Source organism: Ictidomys tridecemlineatus, chromosome 13 (assembly GCF_052094955.1).
Source record: "Ictidomys tridecemlineatus isolate mIctTri1 chromosome 13, mIctTri1.hap1, whole genome shotgun sequence".
Lineage (NCBI taxonomy): Eukaryota > Metazoa > Chordata > Mammalia > Rodentia > Sciuridae > Ictidomys > Ictidomys tridecemlineatus.
Window position 1 is genome coordinate 46,658,150 of NC_135489.1, and position 14,837 is coordinate 46,672,986.

Sequence of the window (14,837 nt, forward strand, 5' to 3'; positions counted from 1 at the left end):
AACAGAATTGCACTTGGAAAGATGACAGGATTTACAGCCAGAGGACCTGGGTTTGAGTCCCAGCTCTATCATGTATGAATTCTTTGACCTTGCCAGATTAGGAGGCTCAGAGGGATGAGGTGGCCTGCTTAACATAGCAGAGCATTGCAACGACCTAGAATCTGTGCCTCAGAAAATTCAGCCCATATTTTGAGTTCTTCAGACAATCTTGCTTTATAAACTAATTCTCTTGAGGTGTTGGTTAACATAGTGCTAATGTTAAAACAGAAATCTGAGGCTCCTACTGATACTCTTCAGGCTATCATGACACCAAAGAATTTAAAGAGGCCCATATCTTGATGACATATCATTTTAGCGCAAAAAAAAAAAGAGTGCATGTTATTACTACGCATCTGCAGCACAGCCTGTAACTTCTCAGTTGGCTTTAACTGCAGTCCCATGACTGACACAGATGTTATTGCTCCCCAATTACAGTGTTTTCTGCTTAGAGGCATCTTGTCCTCTGTAATATATCATGGGGCCAGAGCCCCAGTGCTAAACATTAGCTAGTAATTTATGATCATACCTTCTGAGGCAGAGAGGGCAGCCATAGCTCACTTTGGACTTGGAAAAGCACTCCAGGTTTTCCCTCAGCTCTTTTTTCCCTTCTATTCTCTTTCTGCATTTGCTCATTACTATATCTTTTCAATTTAGGGATGGCCTGGATCCTGCCATGTAAATCAAAGAAGAGAGGACCTGACTCAGCCGCCTAGCCTGGGTCACCTGGAACCCATTATGATACAGAATCATAAACACCTCCATTTTCCCTTCAGAGAGAGACCAGAACCACTGAAGTTAAGCTACCTGCATAAGAGTTGAGTGCGATCAGCTGTACTTAATCTTTAAATGTCCAACCTACTGATAACCTTTGGTTTGCTTTGATAACTATGAAATAAATTCTCACTGCATTGGATGCAGGCATTCTGGTTTCCATATATGGCTGTGGTGCAGATGTCATGGAATCTTGGACTGGACAGCAGCCCTTGGAGCTCTCTGGGGCCAGTTACTGGCTTTCAGGTACTTGTTTTCTAAGCCTCCCTCTGCCAGCTCTAAATTTCTATAGGGAATGATATGGCATTTGTGCATTACCAAGCTTTAGGTACTCTAGGGAGAATACCATTTGGAGGTGGAGGAAAGAGCCGGAAAACCTTTCAAAATCAAAGCTTTATAACATAGTACAATAGAAAGAACACAGTCTGAGTTAGTTTTGAGCATCATGGGTTTGAATATAACTCTTCTCACCACTCTTACCCTGGCTCAGCAGTGAGATCTTTGAAAAAGTTTGTTAACTCTTTAGGTTGTTGTGATTTTTCTCCTCTGTAAAATGAGGGGAATGGCAAATGCTTCTCAAACTTTAATGTATATATGAATCACTTGGGAATCTTGTTACCATAGAAATTCTGAATCAGCTGGCCTGGAATGGGGCCCTAGATTTTACATTTATAAAAAGCTCCCAAGTGATGCTGATTCTTTGTACTACTACACTTCTCGTAGTAAAGGACTAAATCAGTAGTTCTGGTTAAATCACATAAAAAGGAATTAAAAATACTAATGGCCTCACTTAAAAATCAATTAACTCAGGATCTCTGGTGGTATAATCGAGGTTATCTTAAAAATGCCCAGGTGATTCTGATAGATTGAGAATCATAAACTTAAAATAGTGGTTCTTCAGTGTGCATCAGAACCTTGGAAGGACTGTTAAAACACAGGTTCTTGGGTCCTTAACTCCAGAATTTTTACTTCAGTGAGTTTTGCATTTGCCAAGTGATGTTGATACTGCTGGTCTGGAAACTGCACTTTGAAAATCATTGGCCTAAATGATCTCTGAGGTCGTCTACAGTATAAACTATGTTTAGAACTTTTCCCATAGCACTTATTCAAGTAGCACAGGTCATTTGTGACTACAGTCACCATTACTTGGAGTTGAAACAAGGCATGTATCTACTGAATGAACTCTTTTTTTTCTCTTCTAAAATTTTCTTTTCTAAATTTTCTAAAATTCTTCTCATTCTGACCTGGTTATAAACATAAAACATGATCATTATAAAAACTAAGGAAAAGAAAGTTAAATATAATAAGGAAATAAAAAATGTCATAAAACTAATCACATTTTCATCCATTATTTTCTTTCTAAGCAAAAATATATTTATATATTACAATAATTGTCTATATATAGTTAAACCACTTATAGTTTTTAAGTGTGGGCCCTAAAATGCTGTATCTGGATTTTTGTCCTGACTTTACCACTTAGCAAGCTTGGGGATCTTGGGCAAGTTCCTAGTTCTCTGTGCTCGACTTATCTATAAAAATGGAGGTAGCAATAGTGTTTGCCCTGTAAATTTTTTGTGAGGATTAAATTATTTAATATATAAATTTATATAAACCTGTTAGAAAAATGGCTTGCTCATGACACTGAGCAATAAAATATTTATTTTATTATTATTTAATATAATAAAAAACTTCCAATGTCATTTTAAAAGGCTTCATAAATGTAAACATATCTAACCTTTGAAATATTCTCTAGTATGATTAGTCCTACCATAATTTATCCATTTTTCTATTTTTTAATTATAATACTGTTCTGAAAATTTATGTATGTGATGCTCTTTTTATGGTAATATACATGAATTTCTTAATAAGTAATAAGTAAATCTAATCAGTTTCACTAAGGTCAAAGTTAAAATTCATTTGTGGTGACAAAATTCATTAAATGAAATGAAGATTATGGATCCAGAATGTATTTCTGGAATTGCATCATCGAGCTTACAATTTATTATTGATATTAGCCACTTTCTATCCACTTCTAGTTCTGCTGGAAAAGGAAGTGAGTAGTTGAGCTTGTTTCTGTTTTCATCCCAAATTATCTACTCATTCAGCAAGAATCAAAGGATCCTGGCAACTTAAAAAATTAGTAATAATGTGTTGGCTAAATTTCAGCAATTAATAATCAAGCCAAATTAAATATTAACCAGTGCTGAATTGATTTATATAGAAGTATAAAACCAAAACTGTCCATTTTATTATACTCCCTCTTTCCTTTTCTTATCATAAAACAGAATTAAGTTCTCTTCGCTGGGTCAGTCCCTCTGTAATCACACTCTGTTCCCAACCTGCTAAGATAGCTTCCTAGTGTCAATAATTCAAAGCTTCCATAGTCAGGTAAGGCAGTCCTCTCTATTTTCTGACATCCTCTTGCTTATTTCCACCTTCATGCAGAGCTCTTCCCCGCCCCCGCCCAGGGAACTTATAGTTTAGTGGAGAAAAAAGATATTAAATAATTACTGTAAAGTGAGGGGAGTGTTACATGAAACTCTGTGGGGTGCCATAACAATAGAGACCAGGAGAACCTAATGTGATGTTTCTGAGAAATGCCATTTATTTATTCAAAAATGGATGAACTCATAGTATGGGCCAAGAATGTAGTATGTCTAATTGGATATTTAAGAGGAAAAATTATAGACATGATCTCTAAAAATGATGCTTACCTGGAACTTGAAAGATAAATAGGAAATAACCATGTAACGGGAGGTTAGGAGAAGAAGACAATTTCAAGGATCTGGCAGGAGGGCCAAAGGATGGTTTAACATGGGGTGGACGCAAGTGAGCTGAATCAAGCATAGTTTTGGGTTTGGTACTGTGTAACTGGGTAGATGGGGGTGTTATTTACAGAAATTATGAATAGCTAGTATGGGTATATTTATTTATTTATCCCACAGTTACTTATTGATTATAACCTATATACCAAGACCTATTCTAAGCATTAGGAATATAAAGGTGAACAAAGGGACCCAAACTCCTGCTATGATGTAGCCCAAAGGTCAGTGGATGGAAGTGGACAATAAATAAAGTATATAGTATGTTTAAAATCAAACAGTGTTATGAAGACAAATCAGCAAAAGAGGGTAAGGCATGCTAGTTTGGTGGTAGGTTGCAATTTTAGTTAGGGTTGTGAGGGAAAGCCTTATTAGAAGGTGATATTTGACTTGTCTTGAAGGATGTGAGAGAGAATGTGCTTACATCTGGAGGAAAAACACTTAGAAGAGGTACAAAGGCAGAGTCCCTTGCAGTGGGAGAGTGTAGGGCTAGAGTGGTGTAAGCCAGCAGGGGAGTAACAGGAGCTAGTTCCAGGGAGGTAAAGGGCGTGTTAGTCAACTTTGCATCTCTGTGACCAAAATATCTTACAAGAACAACTTAGAGGAGGCAAGCTATATTTTGGCTCATGGATTTAGAGGTCTCAGTCTATAGTTAGCTGACTCCATTACAGAAACATCATGATAGAAGGGTATGGCAGAGGAAAGCTGTTCAGTTCATGGCAGCCAGGAAGTGTGGGGATGGGGCGAGGGTGGGGGTGGAGGAAAGAAAGGACAGGAGAGTGCATGCACCAGTGCATGAGCAGATGAACAGAGAAAAGATACACTTTTCCAGGGCATGCCCTCAGTGACCTACTTCCTCCAACTATGTCCCACGTTCCAGTAGACCATTCAGCTTTGAAGGGATTAATTTATTAATGGATTATTCCACTGATAAACAAGAGGACTATAACATTATCACTGATAAGGTCAGAGTCCTCATGATCCAATTTTGCCTTAAAGTCCCACCTCTGCACATTGCTACATTGGAAACCAGGCGTTCAACACATGTGCTTTTGGGAAGACATTCCAGATCCAAACCATAATAAAGGGTGTAACAGATTGTGTAAAGCCTCTTAGGAATTATAATACTTTAGGATAGATGGGCATTGGAGGGTGTTGTGTAGAAGGGTAGACTTTAAAATGTCACTGTGATCAAGCTCATTTTTTAAAATGCGCCTTTAAAAATATCAATCTGACCAAGTTCAACTTTGGGCATGCTGATGTTGAGACCCATAAGACATCCAGATGATTCATTCAAAGATAATTGAATATACAGGTCTGGATGCAGAGACATAGTGATAACAATACCTCGAGCCAGGTGGACAATGAGACTAACCATGAGAGTGTATAGAATGCAAGGCACAGTGATCCTGCAATGGTGTAATGGGGATGATGAAAGGTAGAAAGGAACCCAGGAAACAGAGATGTCAGAAAACTTGAGGAAGAGCCCTGAAAAGAGTTGGGGTAAAGAGTGACCAAAATATGCCAAAAGGTCATACCAGGATAGGATAGAGCCCATCAGATTAAATGACACGAGGAACACTGATGACCGTGGCAAAAGACAGTTCAATGGAAGTGATGGGTATAATAGAAAAGGAAGACAAAGAAATTTGGCTGTGAATAGGAACAAAAGGTAGCAGTTGAAGAAAGGGGTTTTGTAAGGTGGAAAAGACTCAAATATGAATTACACGTTGATAAAAAGAAGGTATTACTGGAGAAGTTTAATTTCCAGAGAAAAAGAGTGTTATGGTTTAGATAGGAGGTGTCTCTCAAAAACTTGTGTGTGAAACAATGCAAAAATTTTCAGAGATGAAATGATTATATTATATAAAGTACAACCTAATCAACTGATCAATCTACTGATATTGGTGGAAACTATAGGCAGGTAGGGTGTGGATGGGGGAAGCAGGCCACTGGTGGTGTGCCTTTGGGGTTTATATTTTGTCCTTGGTGAGCTAGCTGGCAAGAATGGGAGACTTGGGTGGTGTTTTACCCATATACCTAATGATGTATGGTACATGGAGTGACGAGCACAGGGGGTGGATAGAGACCACAGAGTACAACCTGATATAGATACCAATTGCTTAAAAGTCCAAGGAGCTCAAGAGGACAGACTTATAAGTGTGCCTTCTTCTTGCTTGCAGAATATCAGGTGATCTTCTGACAGGATCAGGCCTAACATGAAATGAAAAATCATTTCTATACCATCATTTTGTACCAATTATTCCAGCTGAACATATATTTTGCAAATGTTCTTGTGAGGATTCATTTTATAAGCTTTAAAGAAATAAAGTATTGGAGCTAGGGCTGGGGTAGAGCGCTCACCTGGCACACATAAGGCAGTGGGCTCGATCCTCAGCACCACATAAAAATAAAATGAAGGTATTGTGTCCGCCTACAACAGCAACAACAACAACAACAAAAAAAAAAAAAAAGAAAAGAAAAGAAAAAAAGAAAAGAAAAAGAACTATAGCATCTATTGAACTAAAAATTTTATAGAACTTTTACATTGACTTTTGAAAATTATGATTAATTTGTTAGCTTTATTTTATTATTCAATCAAATGAAATTTTCCGAATTCTCTGTAAAGCCCACTTAGAAAAAGAATATGGCTTAGCAAAGTACATTATATTCTTTTTCTTTTTGACTTTTTTTTTTTTTTTGCTTCAAGAAACCTACTTCAACAGTTATAAGAAGAAATCTAAACTTTAAATGTAAAACAGCCCCCAGTTAATCCAGTGTTACCAATTCTTCTCAATTACTTGGTCTATGTTTTTCTCTTAATGAATTTACCAGTCATGCCACACTTTGCCACTACTTGGGAAAATGACAAGGATTTAACCTCTCCCCACATATAAATAAGAAAATCATGATATAAAACATATGGTATACAACAACTTTTAAAGATTTAACTTTAAGCTTAATTTTAATAACCACATTAATTGTTCAAGGGATCTATCCACATTGATGAACTGACCTTGCCAAAACATTTCTAGCCTTGAGTCAAGTAAGAGAAGGCCTTGAATACGAAGGGAGAGGTAAAGATGAAAATTGTATTTAAAAGTTATGGCTTCTCTTCCCTTCCTTTCTTGAACAGATGTTTATTATTTTTGTTTTTCTTACTTGGTACAAACTATTGATTTATATCACTTAAGGATTGAAAAAAAATTTTTTTTTGGTCCTGAAAATTGAACTCAGGGGCACTCAACCACTGAGCCACATCCCCAACCCTATTTTGTATTTTATTTAGAGACAGGGTCTCACTGAGTTGCTCAGCACCTCACCCTTAGCTGAGGCTGACTTTAAAATCTTGATCCTCCTGCCTCATCCTCCTGAGCCTCTGAGATTACAGGCATGTGCCACTGTGACTGCTCAAGATTAAAAATTTTTTACTGTGCTTGGCTTCAAGGCTTGATATGAGAAGGAAACATGGAAAATGGTCAAACACCACCAGATCTTAAAAGAAGTCTGGAAACAAACCTTTAGCTTTCTTTTGATTTCTTTGTGAAAAACTGTTCATGCAAAATTCTTTCATCTAATGCAGTGTGATAATTTGTGAGAAATTCTAAAGTATGATACCATCTTTAAAGCACGTTAGTACCTGCCTTCTGAGAGAAAAAAAAAGTAGAAGTTAATTGCTGAACTGCTTGTGTAAGCAGGGTGGTGAAAAACTTCATCACTCTCAGAGTTGTGTTTGCTTCAACAAAGCATTATTCACAGGGAAAGAGACTGAAGGATCCCAAAATAGTTGACCCTTCAAGTTAAATCATTGCCTTTTAAAAGTCTGAAGTTATAGATACATAATTGTATTAATTAGTGTCTGGGGAAGTCTTTACTTCTTAACATTTTTAAAAAAATTGTAGTCCTTATATTCCTGCTTATGAGATTTCAAGTCTCCTCCAAACTGGAAATCTGAAAGAGTTTTGTTATAAATTATTTGGAATTTTCTCTTTGTAGAATTATGCAACATGTCAAACATTCCATATATCTTATGACTCAGGCACTTACTTAAAGCTTTCTCTTCTTGTGTTTGATTATAAAAAGAGTCCTTGAATAAGAAAATTAAGACATTTGCTAGTCTTCCCTGGAGCTTTAATCAGTTGGCATCTGACAGGTGCTTTTATTTTCCTGGCCTTGAAATCTTTCTGGATGGGATGTGGGAGAAATATTTCAAATGTCCTCTTAGTTAACAAATAAATCTTGGCTTTTTTGTTCTCTCTGTTTTTTCCCCCCTCTGTATTCTTAGCCTGCTCTCCACTCTTTCCCTTTCAACATTCACATGCACGCCTCCAGAGTTCTTGTTCCTTTTCTTCCATTAGTGGTGGAAAGAAAAGCTCTCAGAATGGACTGACAAATTTGCAGCTGTATCCATGACCTGGATCCAGACACAACTGTAATATCTTCAGGTTCCATAAGCCCATAGGTGCAGATGAGGTACATAACATTAATACCTGGATTCTCCTTCCCATAATTGCCATGCTGGACCATAGTGCCCCTATAGTGCAAAGTTCCCCTATACATTCCTGGCAGTTCCTAGGCTGTCTTGCGTTTTATCAGACTGCCTCAGTGCCAGCTGTGGAGGGCCTCTCTGGGCCTCTCTGGTGGCCTATTTGGGCACTCACTATACTCAACTGGGCTCCCTCCAGTGCTGTGCTGTTTCCTTTACTATTCCTCCCGGCCAGGGGTAGCTTTGTCCTGGCTCAGAGGCTGCCATTCAATTTTCTTTTGGCTTTTCCCTCTAATCCCATCTCTTCAGAGCAGATCAAAAGCTCAGTTAACAAGTTTGGGTGGAAAACCAGATGTCTCCAATTCCCTGCTTCTGTGCAGGTCACAAGAACCCTTTATTTCTCTTTAAGGCAAAAGGCCTCAGGCAGATTAAACTCATGCAAAAGATCACAAACCCAGATCAGGTTGATACCTTGATACAGTCAATTTTTAACCTTCAAGATACAACTTGAATTGGAATATAACAAACAATCTTAAGCTTCTACTTTATATGCTGTAGTATTATGTGCTTACCTTTGTAATTTCATTTAAATCTTGTGTCCTTTTGTATTGCATTGTTTATTATGGTTGTTAGTCCCCTTCTAAAGGTGAGATAACTGACAAAGAAAGGGGAAAAGGAAGTCCCATACCAAGGATCACAGAGCTGATAAGGGCTGAGTTAGGATCTGGTTCCAGGGTTGAGGCTTACTCTCTCCAACATTGCCTCCCACTCTGGAAAACAAGTTACTTTCATCTTAGCAAAACACATCATAGCTGTAACAAGAAAAATGGCTCTAAAAAAGACATAAATAACTCAGCTTTTCAGTAAACCTAAAACTGCTAAAAAGTTTAAGCTCTATCCATTAAAAATAAAAGGACATAAACACTTTTAGCTCAAGCAAGTTAAGAGATGTATTTATACATCCTGATCATCGCTCTTAAGATATTCACAAGAATAGTTGAGTGACACATTCACGTGAAACTTCTTCAAAGGCATTATATTAATATGTGCAGATTACAACATGAGAATGAGTAAGGAACTACCTTTTTACATGGAATTTACATTTTCCTCATCATCTGAAATGGACCTGTAGTTTGGTGGGATGTTTGTATAGTATTGTGAATCTTTACCTGCTGGATGAATAAACATAAACTCAGACTTTATGGCTGCTGATCTGACACTTTTCACCGACAGTAAATCTCCTTAAAAGATTCTTTCCTAGGAACTAAACATTTTGTAGAAGCTCTTTTATTCTCGTTCCAGAAGCCAAAACCCTTATGTTGCTGTTCTGTTGAATGAAATATAATACGAGAGAGTTAATCTTGCAATAATTCCTGTAACTGTGACTTGGGAAAAGGAAGGGAGTGGAGCTTCACGGACAGCTCACAACCACAGGGAATGGGGGTGTGGGGCGGGAGGCGAGTGTCTGTGTAGAAACTGAGGTAGCGGGAAGGACACAGGAAGACAAACCCTGGTCAGACAGCCACTTTCCTGATGAGAGATGATGAGTGTGGTGCACAATATTGGTATCTTGGTTCCATTACTAACTGAGAGCTGTTAGGATGTTGTTTTACCTTTCTGTGCAAAGTATCTAGTTTTATTTTCCACTTAACTTCCTTTGGAATGATAAAGGACAAGGGATATCTTTATATTTGGGGACTTCCAAAGGACTTTAGTTATTATTCATGCAGTTTACTTATTTTTTAATTTTATATGCAGATGGAACATGTAATTTAAAGAATAATTGACTCAAAGCTGCTGCAAGAATCTAGGAATCCATAGGTTGAGTCCCTCCATCCTGATACCTAGATCTCTTTCACAAGTTTGGGAGTACTTCCTCTCCTTCTTAAACCCTTGACTTCAATGGGTGCCACATTGAATGCAATTATAGGAAAGTATTAGTATTCTTCAAAAGTTACTTAGAGATGGCTAAAAAAAAAATCCCCACACACACACACACACACACAAATGGCACGTGTTCCAATGTCTCAATCTTCTATTATTATTCTCCTAATCTTTCATTTAAAAAATGTCATCTTTGATGACATCCCTTCATTGTTTTGCCCTATATCACTGGTCCTAACTTGTGTCATGGAGGGAATGTGGCAAGTATGAGCACTGTCTTGACATTCAATTAAACTATCACCAATATGGTGTTCACTGTGCTATGGTATTGTTAATACTTCATTCTCTTTTGGTAGCTTTTATTACAGGGTGGACGTAAATAATATTGGAGCAAATATGATTGGTTTGGAAACTCTGTGAATCTAAGGGAGAGTTGATGACAAATACTCTCTGGGAATTAGTATTGATGCCACATCTGCAGCTTTTCCTTCTATGTAGAAAACCAGTTTTGAGCCATAACAGACACTTCTGCAAAGATGGTAGAATTAAAATTACTTCTTACATCATAGCTTTTTCCTTACTAATTTAGAGCCAACATATGAGGAATGTGGAATGCCTAAGCTAGCAGCAATTCAAATGAATCCCATAAGAACAGGAAACCAAGTGGAAATCCAAATATAAACTATGCCCTAAAATTGCCATCAATAATCCCTGAAATGAGAACAATGAAATTAGAATATTGTTTGGGTTGCCTTCCCACCTGATAACTGAAAAAGGAACCAGCCTATTTTCATCCTTCTAGTTCAAGAGTTAATGAGGTGGAGAAAGTCCAACAGAAACTGGGCAGTGACGTTTACTCCTTTGTCAACGACAAAATCATGTAGCAATTTCCTGGCCTGCAAAAACATCCTAATAAATCTCCTCTGTATACCATTAGGAAGAAGTTTTGTGGAGCTGGGTGGACTTCAGAAGGCTGCTAACCTTGGGCAGCTCTGCTGTTATCCTGTTCTTATTGCTCAATGGAAAGTTCAGCAGAATTACCAAGTAAGAGGAGACTAGGTTCAGGGCTGTAAATCTCCAAAAGATGTTCACTGACATCCACAGTGCTCTGTGGAGTGAGTTTAACAAGGTCATCCTTGCTGAGCTTCCTTTGAGTTGGAGGCTACAGCTTACTGTCAGGCCCAGAGCCAGGCTGTTAATCATTAGGAAACCAGAGGGTGAGGGGTGGGAGGCCACAAAAGGTAACTCTTAGGCCTGGTCCCACTGTTGAATGGAGCCTGGTTGGAAATCCTATATAAAATGGTAGCCCCATGGGGGTCTCTGCACTGAAGCTGAGATCCTTTTCCTCACTTGCTTCTTTAACCCCATTAGTCAGTCCTTCAGGTGCTTCCCATCACTCACTGAATCAAGTAGAAACTTCTGACCACTGTCTTCAAAGTCTTTTCATTCAACTCCAAATATCTAAACCTATCTTTGACTCTTGAATCTAGCCACAGTGGTCTTCTTTTGATACCTATATCTGACTTTCTTCCTTGCTACCCACTGATGGGATGACTGGATTTAATTTCTTTGAATTTGTTGTGAATTTGGTGACAAAAATACTAAAGAACATGTTTATCTGGGGCCAAATGCATATTTGGGAGCTCTTTGTTAGTAGCTTTTGTGAGGGGCTAAGACTCCAACCAAGGTGAGGAATTCAGCCAACATGAAGATTGGACTCAATCTACCTGAGGAGGTAGGAGGGTGTCTTGGAGCCGCTGCAAAATTGCAATGGGAAGATAAGGGACTTAGGGGTGCTGGTGCACTATGTTTACAGTTTATAAATATTTAGGTGCTACTTGATTTGCTCCTTACCATGTTGTCATGGAGTAGACAAAACTAGCATTATTATTGCCCATTTTGAGGTAATGCAGCTGAAATTTTGAGAGATTACATGACCTCAGCCAGTAAGTTTGAACCCAAGTGTTGTGATCAACTATATATATCCTATGTTGAGATGGTCAGCAGTTTCCTTGTATAAAGGCCCCGATTATAAATACTTGAGATTTTGTAGGCCACATGGTTTCTGTCACAACCACTCAACCCTGCCATTGTAGCACAAAAGCATCCATAAACAATACATAAACAAATGGGCATGGCTGTGTTCCAATAAAGCCCTATTTACACAAATAAGCGGTGGGTCCGATTTGGCCTGTGGGCTGTAGTTTGTGGACCCCTGTCCTGTGCCATAAAAGTGTAACTGGCCTTATGTCAAGATTACGGACTCACAGCCCATTAAATACTTTTGTGCATTTGAATCTTGAAAATGTAGATAATAATAGGGTGTAAAGGAACACAGCCTAAGCTAATGTGATTCACTTAGCAAGGGAAGTAAGTCAATGTGGAGAGAGGCAGCAAAAGAGGAGCTGAGCAGTTGATTTTCTAAGTGTGTCTGTAATGTGACTGCTCTGGAAGCTTCTTGGCTCTTTTCTCAGCTCTCTACCTTATTGATCATGCCTCCAGTGAGCTATAAGCTGGACATTTTTTACTCTGAGCACTTTTCCTAGAAAAGCTTTCATCTCCCTTTGGATGTGACAAATATCCCAGACCCTGCTTCCTGACAAAAAGATGCAGGCTCTGTTCAGACGTCAGGACAGGAAGCCCTAACAGGGAAGAGGAGTTGGGAGGCTTGATAGGGGACCAAAGGGATTAAGCCCAAAGTTGTTATTTGGTGATAAATTTTTATTTACTTTTTATTTTTATTTTGCTGTTTCAGGATGATTAGCCCTGTCAATAAGAGCAGGAGAGAAAATAGGAGAAACTCCAAAGACTGGAACTCACGCTTTGCATATTGTAAAATTCTATTTATATTCAGACAACTGGTTTACTAAGAAGTAGACCCCAGGAGGCTCAAATTCCATCTTATGGTCTTCAGTGTTCATTTCTAGGAGGGCCTTATACCTGTCATTCTCTGCCATTTCCTTCACCCCTGGTATTTTCCGATCACTCCTCTCCTCTCTCACTTTCTGCCCATCTTTAGATCCAACTTGGCAACTTTGAGGACTTGTTACTTCTTTTTTGAATCTTTTTCTGTTTTTTTTTTTAAAAATATATTTTAAAAAATATTTTAGTTGTAGTTGGACACAATATCTTTATTTTGTTTATTTATTTTTATGTAGTGCTGAGGATCGAATCCAGGGCCTCACATGTGCTAGGCGGGTGCTCTACCGCTGAGCCACAACCCCAGCCCCCTGAATCTTTTTCTGTTGACTCCTATACTGCCTGTGCCATTTATTTGGCATTTTCTTTTATGCTGCATTATGGTCTCTCATGTTAATTAACTGTATGTGTGTCCTGTTCTGCAATGATAATTCAGCTACTTGAAGTCATTGACTGGATTTTAAGTTGTCTTCATTTTCCAGCACAGTGCTAGACTCTTAAATGGGCTCTACCTTTTAATTGGCCTCTAAGATGGAAGTTTTTTCTCTCAGTTTCTTACTGTTTTCCTTGTGTTAAAGCACTTTTATTTGGTTAATTCTTTTGGTTTGCTACCATTCTCTTCTCCCTCAAGACATGAGATAACGTCTCTCAGGGGCATGTTGGGCGATATGAGTGTTAACACATGCAAAATGATAATTTTCTATTTGTCCTCAGTCATTGTATTTATTTGAGTCTAAAGGATCAAGTCTAATCAGTTTTCTGTAAAATCCATGGGAAACCATGTCTGATTTTGCTGACAACTACATTTCCTCCATTTGGCAAGTGCCAGGCATATGATAGATATGTAATAATTATTTGTTGAATGAAATAATGAGTGAATGTTTACTAACTTGATTTGCTTCTGGGTGAATCCTTTGCTTTGTGGAAAGAGGTCTGATTGGTAAGAAATAAGGACATGATTTCAGTTGTCTGTCTTTGTCAGAGTACCTCAGCCCCTTAATGTTCTGCTGTTTCATGAGGCCGATTTGACCTCACACATTGGAATGTTTCATGGCCCACTCCAAAGGACCAAATCGCTAAGGACCAAATTAACACTGTTCTCCTAACACGTAATGAAAAGACACCAGACTTATGAGATCTCCTAATATAACTCAAGAGAACTCCACTCATGTTTTCTTCCTGGTTTGTAGATATGTATCATGTTTTGAATTTTTGAAAACTTTGAAGACCCTCTACAGAGTGGGTCAAACATGTAGTGGTACTTAATGGTGACCAATAGGTGCTTTATTGATTATTAAGGGAAAAATGTAATCTTCCATATGTAAAATAGTTAATCTTTCTGAATAATGTTTTAACGAAAGTATTTTCCCTGGCTGGGGTTGCTTAGCATGTGTGCTTACCTAGCATGTGTGAGGCACTGGATTTGATTCTCAGCACCAAATATAAATAAAGGTCCATTGACAACTAAAAATATATTTTAAAGGAAAGTATTTTCCTCATTTGGGCATTATGTAATAAAATACTCAAGGGTCAGCTCTATCTAGTTAATTAGCTCTTATGCATATTTACCACAAGGTGGCAGTACAGCAGAGTGGGGAGATATTTTTTTCTCCCTTAACAAGTTTCCATACTCCAGATATTTTGTAGTTAAGTAGATTTTTAAAATAAAATACATACCAATTTAATTTCAAATTATCTCACACTTAAAACCCCTCATATATAACCTGATGAATATTTTACATATTCTGTAGAACACTTAGTTCATCATGTATGAATATTATGCAGTAATAATTAAACTTCTCTTATGTAAGTAGGCAAAATCAATTTTAAGGCTTATTAATACAACTTTTTAAAGCAGTATGCAAAGAATAATCTACTTAGGGTGTGATACTGTCATTACAGACAAGATGCCTCAA

At 37.9% G+C, this 14,837-nt stretch overlaps 1 protein-coding gene across 17 annotated transcripts in view; it reads left to right on the forward strand.

The window, feature by feature from the left end:
- The window catches only part of LOC144369840 (uncharacterized), a 188,005-nt gene that overhangs the window by 28,351 nt on the left and 144,817 nt on the right, over positions 1 to 14,837 (forward strand). For 11 of the 17 annotated variants that reach the window (XR_013429644.1, XR_013429645.1, XR_013429640.1 and 8 more), the window contains 2 exons: positions 694 to 853; positions 958 to 1,056. Coding sequence is in view for 9 of the 17 variants with exons in the window: in XM_078030278.1 (XP_077886404.1) it covers positions 694 to 853; positions 958 to 1,056 (259 nt within the window). In the remaining 8 variants the exon portion in view is untranslated. Of the gene's footprint in view, positions 1 to 693; positions 854 to 957; positions 1,057 to 10,939; positions 11,047 to 14,837 lie in introns of all 17 variants that reach the window. The other 6 variants (XM_078030272.1, XM_078030273.1, XM_078030280.1 and 3 more) reach the window with 1 other exon arrangement.